Source organism: Oncorhynchus mykiss, chromosome 10, assembly GCF_013265735.2.
Source record: "Oncorhynchus mykiss isolate Arlee chromosome 10, USDA_OmykA_1.1, whole genome shotgun sequence".
NCBI classification, from domain to species: domain Eukaryota; kingdom Metazoa; phylum Chordata; class Actinopteri; order Salmoniformes; family Salmonidae; genus Oncorhynchus; species Oncorhynchus mykiss.
Genome location: NC_048574.1, coordinates 72,565,210 through 72,578,928, shown reverse-complemented (window position 1 = coordinate 72,578,928; position 13,719 = coordinate 72,565,210). Strand labels below are relative to the sequence as shown.

The following is a 13,719-nucleotide window of genomic DNA, read 5'->3' as shown; positions in this document are numbered from 1 at the left end:
CCCCTTAACACACACTGCTGCAGATTATTTATTTGTGGAGAACATAACACTCCTGACAGTCAGTGCAATTGTCAACTCAAAGCACCGCCTCGCATCCCCTAGTCTTGTTCTGTTCTCCCCTCCCTCCCATCCATTGCCTCTCCACCTGCCATACGTCTTTGACACACACGCCCCCCCCCCCACCACACACTCACACACACTCACACACACCTCTTCACTGGCTGCACTCGCCTAGTGCACCAAACCACTTGGAGCCAGCCAGGGAAGCCGTAGTGTTCTGTACATAGGCTACTGCGCATTCCCCTGCGACACCATAGAGAAAACCTCATTGATTCACACGGCGTTTTATTAAAGGACCAACTCTCATTGACTTCTCTCTCACTTGTTCTCCTTTCAAATCGCTTACAGTACTTTTCATAATCCATCTACGGGATGATGATAATCGGCGATGCAGATGAAACTGAACATCAAAGGTGTGAGGACGGTCAAGGATCAAGGAGTTATGTTTCAAAAAGAAATCTATAAAGCGTCTCATTAGCATACGGCAAGAGGGAATTTACATACGGAATATATTTAAAGTGGCGCTCGCACTCTCACGCTCGCACTCTTCATTTGCAGAACGCAGTGAGCACGAGCTGAGCACTCTCCCGGCAACCGCATCAACGACTGCGAGGGGAGGAAAACCCGGACGAACAAACAGAGCAAAGGGGAGTAGCCCGAGGTCGAGAGAGGAGAGCATGTGCTGAACTGAGGATAAACGGATAATATGCGGATGTAAATAAAACGCGCACTTGCAAGAGAGAGAAAAAACGCATTTGGTGACTGCGCAAAAACACACATTCACTCAGGAGGATCCCTCTTTCAGGAGCACAGTACGTTAACTTTTCTACCCGGTTCAAGGCGGCTGGTTGTGAAGCGTGCGGGGCGGTGGTTTTTGTGATGGGGGCAGTGGGCGAGGTGGGTACATTTTCCTTGCACGGCCTGGATAGCTTCGGACACGGATCGCATTTTGTCCTGACGCCCGCTGGGGACACCCCCGGACTGATGAGCGAGCACCTGGTGTCGGCCGAGAGGTTGTCGCGGAGCACGCCGTCGGATCTGACGCATCTGAAGGGGATTCTACGGAGGAGGCAGCTGTACTGCAGGACCGGGTTCCACCTCGAGATACTGCCCGATGGCACAGTGCAAGGCACCAGGAAAGACCATAGCAGATTTGGTAAGGCATTAGAAAATATTTCGGCGCAATAATGCAGTTATTATACAGTTATGGCAGTAGTATAAGGTGTATAATGATCATTGTTATTCTTAGTATTCTGAATATGATTCTGAATAGACGAATTATATTTATATTATGAATATTATAATGTTATGATTATGGACACATATACCTATTGCATCCTGTCTAATCTATAATGTGTGCATGTGTTTTTGTACCATAGTTACTATTTCAGACACCCCATAATATGTTCGCACATATTGCAACACAATTCATTTCCCCAAGGGAGATTAGATTGGCAGAATTTCTTTACCTTTCCTAACTGACCTTCTTATCAGCAAGATAGCAAATAATGCCTACTGATAACAGCTTCCATGATAGACATAAGAGTATGAATTCAGTACTAAGCGTTGAATAATATATCCCTCAATGACTGGCTGAACTTGTGACTTGTGACATCATAATATGTGATGTTAATCTAATGGTGTCCTTCTGGTTTGATGAGCAGGTATTTTGGAGTTCATCAGCTTGGCTGTGGGGATGGTGAGCATCCGTGGGGTGGACAGTGGATTATACCTGGGCATGAACAGCAAGGGAGACCTCTACGGCTCTGTAAGTATTTACATTGGTATATAGCCTACATGCTGCCTACATATACCCTTCATACTGCCTTCATATACTCTTCATACTGCCTAATGCATACCTACTGAATACAATACACCCTTCACACTGCCTACATATACCCTTCATACCGCCTACATATACCCTTCATACTGTCTACATATACCCTTCATACTGCCTAATGCATACCTACTGAATACAATACACCCTTCACACTGCCTACATATACCCTTCATACTGCCTGCACACTGCCTTCATACTGCATGCATACCTACTGAATACAATACACCCTTCATACTGCCTACATATACCCTTCATACTGCCTGCATACTGCCTACATATACCCTTCATACTGGCTTAATATACTCTTCATACTGCCTACATATACCCTTCATACTGCCTGCACACTGCCTTCATACTGCCTAATGCATACCTACTGAATACAATACACCCTTCATACTGCCTGCACACTGCCTACATATACCTTCATACCACCTACATATACCCTTCATACTGCATGCATACTGCCTACATATACCCTTCATACTGTCTACATATACCCTTCATACTGTCTACATATACCCTTCATACTGACTGCACACTGCCTACATATACCCTTCATACCGCCTACATATACCCTTCATACTGTCTACATATACCCTTCATACTGCCTAATGCATACCTACTGAATACAATACACCCTTCACACTGCCTACATATACCCTTCATACTGCCTGCACACTGCCTTCATACTGCATGCATACCTACTGAATACAATACACCCTTCATACTGCCTACATATACCCTTCATACTGCCTGCATACTGCCTACATATACCCTTCATACTGGCTTAATATACTCTTCATACTGCCTACATATACCCTTCATACTGCCTGCACACTGCCTTCATACTGCCTAATGCATACCTACTGAATACAATACACCCTTCATACTGCCTGCACACTGCCTACATATACCTTCATACCGCCTACATATACCCTTCATACTGCATGCATACTGCCTACATATACCCTTCATACTGTCTACATATACCCTTCATACTGTCTACATATACCCTTCATACTGACTGCATACTGCCTACATATACCCTTCATACTGCCTACTGCATACCTACTGCCTACATATACCCATCATACTGCCTACATATACCCTTCATACTGCCTACATATACCCTTCATACTGCCTACATATACACTTCATACTGCCTGCTTACTGCCTACATATACCCTTCATACTGCCTACATATACCCTTCATACTGACTGCATACTGCCTACATATACCCTCCATAGTGCCTGCATACAGCCTACATATACCCTTCATACTGCCTACTGCATACCCACTGCCTACATATACCCATCATACTGCCTACATACAGTCTACATAGACTGATAAACTGTAGTCTACATATGATGTGTCTTGTATTCAGTGCTGCTCTCCATTCTCATGGGCATCTCTGTGTAGGAGGTGATAACAGAGGTTACTATTCAGCATCAACTGAAAGAGAGAATTCCTCTGCCTCCTCTGTTGTCCTGTTAATCTGGGAGGGTGATAAGATATGACCAACCAGCAGGTGGCACACATTTTGTTCTGCAAGGAAGTGTGTATTTGTGTGTGAGCATTGACACTGAGATGACACTGCTCTGTTGTGTAACATTTCACTAATCACCTCTCCCCCCCCCCCCCCCCCCCCCTCTCTGTCTCCCTCTCTCTCTCTCTCTCTAGGAGAAGCTGACAGCCGAGTGCGTGTTCCGGGAGCAGTTTGAGGAGAACTGGTACAACACGTACTCATCCAACCTCTACAGACATGGTGACCGGGGAGCGCACTACTTCGTGGCGCTCAACAAGGACGGCACGTCCAGGGACGGTGCCCGCTCCCGGCGACACCAGCGCTTCACCCACTTCCTGCCCAGGCCCGTAGATCCCGACCGTGTACCCGAACTCTACAGAGAGGTCCTGGGCCACAGCTGAGACCCGGTGAGAGTGTGTTGGTCCCTGCGGCGCTACACACCCAGCACACTGCACCGTGACTCTCAGTACTCTCCTATGAAGGGTCTGCATATCGTTAGTCTCCCTATGGCTTCCTATGGAAACAAAATGGAGGAAAGGTCGCTTGGGGGCTGTGGGGTGGATAGCAAATATGTGTGAAGCCTGGCCTTGCGGTCCCCGAAAATGGGTCAAGGCCGGTGCAGCCCCAGGAGAAAGGAGTACAGGTGTTTAATAGGGGCTATTTGGCCAAAAGAGAGGCTGGCCTGGTGGCCATCTTTGTTTTGAGCATCGTGTTGGAAGGTGAATGGATCACCTCCAGAGCTGCTGATGTCATCTTTCCGGATGGTTCTTCTTCACCACCCCCTGAGTGGCTTCTGACATTCTGATTGGTCAATCTATCTGTAGTGAAATGGGAGTAGGAGAAGAAGAGTGGATGGTCCTCCAGCGGAGTGTAGACTTTGTGTTCTTCTGTGGTACCCCAAGGTGGACTGTTTTGACGAAACACTCTAGAAGATTTGTGAAGGAATTCTGTTCTGAACCTTCCGTAACTGCATTCTATTCCCTGACACGAGCATGGACGAGAAAAAAAGACTTACAAAATAACCTTAGCCTGTTTCAGTTTTTTTAATTTATGCATTTTTCTGGGACATATATTTATTTTATATATTTATTTATTTTGAGAATATATTTTTTACAGGTATATATAAGATATTAAAAATAAGCCCTCAGAGATGTATTTTGTGCCACTGTGTAAAGTACTGCATTTGACATGTCCTTTCAAACTGACTGAAGAAATATTTTCCTAGGAGTTTTTATTTAGACAATGGTTTGTGTAAGGCCGCGTTGTCACTATTCCCGAGCTTGTCATCATCGGGGCGTCCATGTTTCTCTTATGTCATCAGAAAGAGCCAGAGTTCCACTGGGTTCCAGTGAGGAATAAACCTGTTAACACTTCAGATACACTGGTCTGTCTTCTTCATACAAATACAATAACATACAGTAATACTGAAGCATGGTCTGATTACTATTATAAACTGGGTGGTTCCAGCCCTGAATGCTGATTGGCTGACAGCCGTGCTATATCAGACCGTATACCATGAGTGTGACAAAACATTTATTTTTACTGCTCTAATTGCATTGGTAACCAGTTTATAACAGCAATAAGGCTCCTCAGGGGTTTGTGATATACGGCCAATATACCACGGCTAAGGGCTGTGTCCAGGCACTCCACTTTGCGTCGTGCATAAGAACAGCCCGTGGCCGTGGTATATTGGCCATATACCACACCTCCCCGGGCCTTATTGCTTAAATAGATGATGTCAAATGTGACATTTAAAATATATGCCACTTAAGCTGACATTTTAAATATATATAGGAAATGTATAAACGTTTATATATTGCGTGTTTCAGACTGGAAAAACAGGGGAATATTACCTCTTATTGGTTATTGAGAGGTTATTAAGTTATCACATGCTGTCTGAGTTCATTTTAGTGTTGATGTCTCAGAGATGTTAAAATGACATACATGAAAACTACACTGTTACAGTGATGTTTTAAAATCACTGAGATAATTCACCCCCCGCTCCTCTCTGTCCTCAACCCTGGACTGTCTCTATGTCTATTTCATTCCCTAGGGTCTACAATAATTTGTCTTTGAGGGTGACACCTGCTCTGAACGATCCATTCACCTCCAATACAAACAATACGACCTCAAAGACACTTCCTTATCCAGCAGCTCTCTCATGTGGCAGCTCTGACCGCCGTCCCAGAGAGATGTGAGACAGACACAGACAGTCTCAAATGGCATCCTAGTCCCTATCTAGTGCACTTCTTTTGACGAGAGCCCACACGTCATATAGTGTGCACTTCTTTTGACTAGAACCAGCACTATTCACTTGGCTCTTGTAAAAAACATTTGAACTATCTGGGGAATAGTGTGCAACTTGAGATTCAGTTTGTACACATGTGGACTGTTCAAAACTAGTGCACCTCCTGGAATGAAGGGAGGAACGCGGGAGGGACGAAGGGAAAGAAGACTGCACTGTGCCACAGTAAACACCTCTCCCTCCTGGAATGAAGGGAGGAACGCGGGAGTGGGACGGAGGGAAAGAAGACTGCACTGTGCCACAGTAAACACCTCTCCCTCCTGGAATGAAGGGAGGAACGCGGGAGTGGGACGGAGGGAAAGAAAAGCATTAAGTCATCCAGAGAGGAAGGAATGAGGGACTGTCTATGAGAGACACTGACTGGCAACGCAAGGCGCTGTGTTTCAGTCCTTCTAGTTATGGTGCGGCGGATCCTCTTTGTGATTCAACCTCCTGGGCGTGAGTGTGTGTGTGTGTGTGTGTGTGTGTGTGTGTGGGTGTGTGTGTGTGTTGGCCCCGTGTCAGTCTCGGTTGGCTTCGTGCAATAGCAGGCAGCAGACACATTGATACAATGTGACTTGTGTCAAAGGACACGGGTTCAGGGTGTGTTGAACGCACCTTTCCCAAAATAATCCCACCTTGATAGGGGTGTAGTGTTTGAGAACTGAGAGGGGATGGTGTCTGAGTACCAGCATTGAGATGAGAGAGAGGGGCTATGACTTAAAGCCATCCCAAAACAGGTGGGGTTGTGAGTGGGGAACAAAACGTTGTGTATGTCAGTCATGGTTGTGTTCTCTGTGTCGACAGGCCTTTGAAGATATTTTTTAGTGGGGAGAAAGAGAAATGTGAGTGTAAGGTACATTATTTGATGTACCTGTGTGTGTGTGTGTGTGTCTATGTGTGTACAGTATGTGTGTAGCCACCGATGTGTGATCTCTGAATGTCTGTGATGGTGAGCCAGGGGTTCTCCTGACTGGGAGCCTTTGACTGCTGCTGCTGTTTGTGTGTGTGTGTGTGGTTCTCTGTCTGTCTGTCTGTCTGTCTGTCTGTCTGTCTGTCTGTCTGTCTGTCTGTCTGTCTGTCTGTCTGTCTGTCTGTCTGTCTGTCTGTCTGTCTGTCTGTCTGTCTGTCTGTCTGTCTGTCTGTACTCTAAGTGGGGTTTTCCTTTCCCTGAAGAAATAATCACACCTCACGACAACCAACCACCAGAGGATCTGAGAGAGGAGTGAACTAGAGTCCATATCTGTGTTACCTGTACGGTCTAGGTTGTTCTCTAGAAGAGAGGAGTGAACTAGAGTCCATGTCTGTGTTACCTGTACGGTCTAGGTTGTTCTCTAGAAGTGGTGCAGCTCTGAGTGACTTTCACAGTAACACTGAGACATGTCCTTAAAGGAAACACAAAGCATTCTCCAAGGGTGTTGGTGAATGTATTTGTCTGTGCAGTGTGTGTGTGCGTGTGTGTGTGTGTGTGTGTGTGTGTGTGTGTGTGTGTGTGTGTGTGCAGCTTGCACGCTTGAGTGCAGATGGAGTGAAAGAGAGAATCAGAGAGAAACATCAGAGCCTGCCATGTCATGATGTTCAAGTTGGAATAGATAAAATCCCCATATTCCGTTGCGTGATTGTGTGTGTGTGTGTGTGTGTGTGTGTTGTTCTTACCAGGCAGGTGTGGAAGTCAGTGATCTCTCCCTCCATATCTGCAGCTGAAGCAGACCGCACAGGTGTTCCTCCTGCACTCGTCAAAGCATGTACACACACATACACACACGGAAGCACACACACACCTGTGATCTCCACGGTCTTGGTCTGCTCTATAGATGGTAGTGGGGCAGGTGGGGTGAGGTTGGGGCTGGAAACCAAAACACTAAAACATTACAAGATGTCCGACATATTCTGAGTTTAAATACACTCCAGAATCAACTCTGCTCTAAACAGAATCCAATGAGAGAGAACGTCATACCAAAGACTGAACCTACATAGTACATCTCTGCCTCTGTCATTACTGCTGAAAGCAGCATGGCATGTTCATAACTAGAACATGGAGTATTGAGGCAGTGTCAAGTAGCTGCATAGTGACTGTTTTTACCCTCTGACCAAAATATAATTATATACAAGCACAAATTAGACCTAGGGAAGGGGGAAAACAAGGCCTGTGTCTCAAATGGCATCCTATTCCCTAGTTTTGACAAGTGCCCAATAGGGCCAATAGGTAGTGCACTATAAAGGGAGCCATTTTGGGACGCTACCAAGGTGAAGACCAGGACCAATGAGGTAAATCACGAGTGAAGTCCACAGGATCACAACACAATGTCAAACCAACAGAGGAAATAGAGGGGAACCCTAATCAAGTGGAATAATCACGTAGGCTAACTGTTTCCCATCGCTATGTGGATGTAGAGAGGGAGTTTTACCGGTGACTTCTCAAGTCCAAGGTGTCCTACCACACACCTGCGTGGTCACGCTACCACAACAAGAGAAAGAAAGGGATAAAATAAAGACAAAAAAGAGAGATACAGACAAAAGACAGGAAGAAGGTAAACCGATAGGAGAGAATATGTTGGACATATGACCCTCTACTTCCTCATTAGGAAGTTAACATTAGGGTCAAACTTCTATTTGGCAGAGCTCCTTTTACACTCATTTAAAGGTTCCAGTCGCACCTTCCCGGCTGCCTTCCTAACTAACACAAGCTTTAGGTAAACAGGTGTTTCGAGCAGCCTCAGTGAACACACACACACACACACACACACACACACACACACACACACACACACACACGCACACACACGATAATAAGCGTTTGGCATATGCGTTGCTTTCAAGATTACAAGAACAGTTGTTGTGTTGCTCAGCATTAAAAACAGACATTTCTTCACACATCGGCAACTAAACCGACTCTTAACGTTCCTTTTATGTGTCTAAATGGAGAGATTAAGCAGAAGGAGGAGAAGTGATTGTCAAACCGTTCCCCAGAGGACTGTGTGTAAAGGGTGTGTGTGTGTGTGTGTGTGTGTGTGTGTGTGTGTGTGTGTATTTATGTGTGTGCAGCCTTGTTGTAGAAACTAATTTGCATGGCTTATTGCGAACATGGGACCATGTCAATGTTATGGATTCAGTCCCAAAAGTTCCATTAAAATCTTAAAAGGAAGAGAGACATCCATTACCTTATCAGGCCGAGAAGAGACAGAGGGAGAGACAGGGGGTTGAGAAGGAGCTGGACAGAGGGAGGGAGAGATACATTGAGAGTGAGACATTGAGAGTGAGACAGAGACACAGAGAGAGAGAGAGAGACAGAGAGAGAGAGCAGTACATTCACAAGGCTTAATACTACTGCTTGCCAGCCCTCTAAAATCTACTTTCATCCTCATCTCACTGCCCAATCATTTCAAGTCGTTTGCACTTAAATCAGCATGATAATTTTACCTTCGTTGACCTCCTAACTTCACCTAATATCTAATTCCAACAACTCACTTATCTTCAATCCCCCAACATCACAAAGACATAAAACAGCAGCCTCCAGCAGTAATAATATGCACAGTGAAGTATTAAACAGCCGAGCTGTGATGCCATGGTACAACAAACATTCATGAATAGTGCTGGTGATACTACTATCACTATGGGAAAGACAGTGGGGGGTTTCCCTAGCCATATAGGGAGGATAGGAAGGTACACTCTCCTTCCCTTATAAACACACACACACCCACACACACAAACACGCACACACACACACACACACACACCCACACACACAAACACGCACACGCACGCACACAAACGCACAGCCATGCAATCGCACACACACACACACACACACACACACACACACACACACACACACACACACACACACACACACACACACACACACACACACCCTTCTAACTCCCAGGCTCTATGGTGGAAGTAATTAAAGCAAGTGAGGGTAAATTGAAGTATATTGAACTCATCTCTCACCCACCCCGTCTCCCCACCTCGTCGATACATCACTCACCAAGCACTATTGATCCCAGTGAAGACTTCCCTCTGCGGGAAAAATAGAGCAGGGCGGCTCCCGCCTCCGCAGTGTGTGTGTGTGTGTCCAGGATTCCACTGTGTGTGGTGTGTGTATGGAGTTTATGTGCGTGTGTGTTTTTGTGTGCATATATGAGTGTGTGTATTATACGTACGTGTGTGTGTCCAAGATACCACCGTGTGTGACCAATAGCACATCCATTTCAGCTGGATCTTCACAAACTCATTTTGAACGGTCCGCCACCCCTCCTCAACCCCCTCTCCCCCTCCCCCTCTCTCCTCTCCCTGCCTAAAGCTCTATCCATCTTGTAACATGGGTAATGATTTTAACTAAATGAGACTCTTTCAGCTCCCCAACCCTCTCAGATTAGTAGATCAATGAGGCTGGGTGGTCATCATAAATTCACCCAGCGAGAGGACCAATCCTGCACAATAACTCCAGTAGAATAGAACCCATTTTAATGAAGCCATATGAAGCCTTCATAACCCCATTATAAGCCTCAATAAACTCTTTATAATGCCTTCATAGATGCCGCACAAATCATTTGTAAGAAAATATGCTATATAGAGGATTGAAAAGGTTTATGACACATTTGGCAAAGCATCACATGTAAGGACCTGATAAGAGTATTTTAAATGGTTTATACAGTAGGTTCACTATTCCTTAAAAGGAAAGCACAGTCTGTGGTGAAATCCATTCATTTCTGGTCAATTTCAATGAGTTGTTATCTATCTTCAATGGGTTGTTATCTATCTTCAATGGGTTCTTATCTATCTTCAATGGGTTGTGATCCATCTTCAATGGGTTGTGATCTATCTTCAATGGGTTGTGTTCTATCTTCAATAGGTTGTTATCTATCTTCAATGGGTTATTATCTATCTTCAATGGGTTCTTATCTATCTTCAATGGGTTGTGATCCATCTTCAATGGGTTGTGATCTATCTTCAATGGGTTGTTATCTATCTTCAATGGGTTGTTATCTATCTTCAATGGGTTGTGATCCATCTTCAATGGGTTGTGATCCATCTTTAATGGGTTGTGATCTATCTTCAATGGGTTGTGATCTATCTTCAATAGGTTGTTATCTATATTCAATGGGTTGTTATCTATCTTCAATAGGTTATTATCGATCTTCAATAGGTTGTTATCTATCTTCAATATCAATCAAATTTATCAAATTTATTTTATATAGCCCTTCGTACATCAGCTGATATCTCAAAGTGCTGTACAGAAACCCAGCCTAAAACCCCAAACAGCAAGCAATGCAGGTGAAGAAGCACGGTGGCTAGGAAAAACTCCCTAGAAAGGCCAAAACCTAGGAAGAAACCTAGAGAGGAACCAGGCTATGTGGGGTGGCCAGTCCTCTTCTGGCTGTGCCGGGTGGAGATTATAACAAAACATGGTCAAGATGTTCAAATGTTCATAAATGACCAGCATGGTCGAATAATAATAAGGCAGAATAGTTGAAACTGGAGCAGCAGCACAGTCAGGTGGACTGGGGACAGCAAGGAGTCATCATGTCAGGTATTCCTGGGGCATGGTCCTAGGGCTCAGGTCCTCCGAGAGAGAGAAAGAAAGAGAGAATTAGAGAGAGCATATGTGGGATGGCCAGTCCTCTTCTGGCTGTGCCGGGTGGAGATTATAACAGAACATGGCCAAGATGTTCAAATGTTCATAAATGATCAGCATGGTCGAATAATAATAAGGCAGAACAGTTGAAACTGGAGCAGCAGCACAGCCAGGTGGACTGGGGACAGCAAGGAGTCATCATGTCAGGTAGTCCTGGGGCATGGTCCTAGGGCTCAGGTCCTCCGAGAGAGAGAAAGAGAGAAGGAGAGAATTAGAGAACGCACACTTAGATTCACACAGGACACCGAATAGGACAGGAGAAGTACTCCAGATATAACAAACTGACCCTAGCCCCCCGACACATAAACTACTGCAGCATAAATACTGGAGGCTGAGACAGGAGGGGTCAGGAGACACTGTGGCCCACTCCGAGGACACCCCCGGACAGGGCCAAACAGGAAGGATATAACCCCACCCACTTTGCCAAAGCACAGCCCCCACACCACTAGAGGGATATCTTCAACCACCAACTTACCATCCTGAGACAAGGCTGAGTATAGCCCACAAAGACCTCCGCCACGGCACAACTTAAGGGGGGGGGGGGGGGGGGGGGGGGGGCGCCAACCCAGACAGGATGACCACATCAGTGACTCAACCCACTCAGGTGACGCACCTCCTCCAGGGACGGCATGAGAGAGCCCCAGTAAAGCCAGTGACTCAGCCCCTGTAATAGGGTTAGAGGCAGAGAATCCCAGTGGAAAGAGGGGAACCGGCCAGGCAGAGACAGCAAGGGTGGTTCGTTGCTCCAGAGCCTTTCCGTTCACCCTCCCACTCCTGGGCCAGACTACACTCAATCATATGACCCACTGAAGAGATGAGTCTTCAGTAGAGACTTAAAGGTTGAGACCGAGTTTGCGTCTCTGACATGGGTAGGCAGACCGTTCCATAAAAATGGAGCTCTATAGGAGAAAGCCCTGCCTCCAGCTGTTTGCTTAAAAATTCTAGGGACAATTAGGAGGCCTGCGTCTTGTGACCGTAGCGTACGTGTAGGTATGTACGGCAGGACCAAATCAGAGAGATAGATAGGAGCAAGCCCATGTAATGCTTTGTAGGTTAGCAGTAAAACCTTGAAATCAGCCCTTGCTTTGACAGGAAGCCAGTGTAGAGAGGCTAGCACTGGAGTAATATGATCACATTTTTTGGTTCTAGTCAGGATTCTAGCAGCCGTATTTAGCACTAACTGAAGTTTATTTAGTGCTTTATCCGGGTAGCCGGAAAGTAGAGCATTGCAGTAGTCTAACCTGGAAGTGACAAAAGCATGGATTAATTTTTCTGCATCATTTTTGGACAGAAAGTTCCTGATTTTTGCAATGTTACGTAGATGGAAAAAAGCTGTCCTTGAAATGGTCTTGATATGTTCTTCAAAAGAGAGATCAGGGTCCAGAGTAACGCCGAGGTCCTTCACAGTTTTATTTGAGACGACTGTACAACCATTAAGATTAATTGTCAGATTCAACAGAAGATCTCTTTGTTTCTTGGGACCTAGAACAAGCATCTCTGTTTTGTCCGAGTTTAAAAGTAGAAAGTTTGCAGCCATCCACTTCCTTATGTCTGAAACACATTCTTCTAGCAAGGGCAATTTTGGGGCTTCACCATGTTTAATTGAAATGTACAGCTGTGTGTCATCTGCATAGCAGTGAAAGTTAACATTATGTTTTCGAATAACATCCCCAAGAGGTAAAATATATAGTGAAAACAATATGTTGTTATCGATCTTCAATGGGTTGTTATCTATCTTCAATAGGTTGTTATCTATCTTCAATGGGTTATTATCTATATTCAATGGGTTGTTGTCTATCTTCAATGGGTTGTTATCTATCTTCAATGGGTTGTTATTGATTTTCAATGGGCTGTTATCAATCTTCAATGGGTTGTTATCTATCTTCAATAGGGTGTTATCGATCTTCAATAGGTTGTTATCTATCTTCAATAGGTTGTTATCGATCTTCAATGGGTTGTTATCTATCTTCAATAGGTTGTTATATATCTTCAGCGTGTTGTTATCTATCTTCAATGGGTTGTTATCTATCTTCAATGGGTTGTTATCTATCTTCAATAGGTTGTTATCTATCTTCAATGGGTTGTTATCTATCTTCAATAGGTTGTTATCTATCTTCAATGGGTTGTTATCTATCTTCAATGGGTTGTTATCTATCTTCAATGGGTTGTGATCCATCTTCTATGGGTTGTGGCCCATCTTTAATGGGTTGTGATCTATCTTCAATGGGTTGTGATCTATCTTCAATAGGTTGTTATCTATATTCAATGGGTTGTTATCTATCTTCAATAGGTTGTTATCTATCTTCAATAGGTTGTTATCTATCTTCAATAGGTTGTTATATATCTTCAGCGTGTTGTTATCTATCTTCAA

General features: G+C 44.7%; 1 protein-coding gene across 1 annotated transcript; it reads left to right on the top strand.

The window, feature by feature from the left end:
- Positions 1-243: 243 nt before the first annotated feature.
- Positions 244-4,739, top strand: LOC110534795 (fibroblast growth factor 20-like). Its single transcript, XM_021619745.2, has 3 exons — positions 244-1,216; positions 1,725-1,828; positions 3,582-4,739. Exons 1-3 carry the CDS (start codon positions 940-942, stop codon positions 3,825-3,827), a joined length of 627 nt encoding a protein of 208 aa, XP_021475420.2. The 5' UTR covers positions 244-939; the 3' UTR covers positions 3,828-4,739.
- Positions 4,740-13,719: the final 8,980 nt, after the last annotated feature.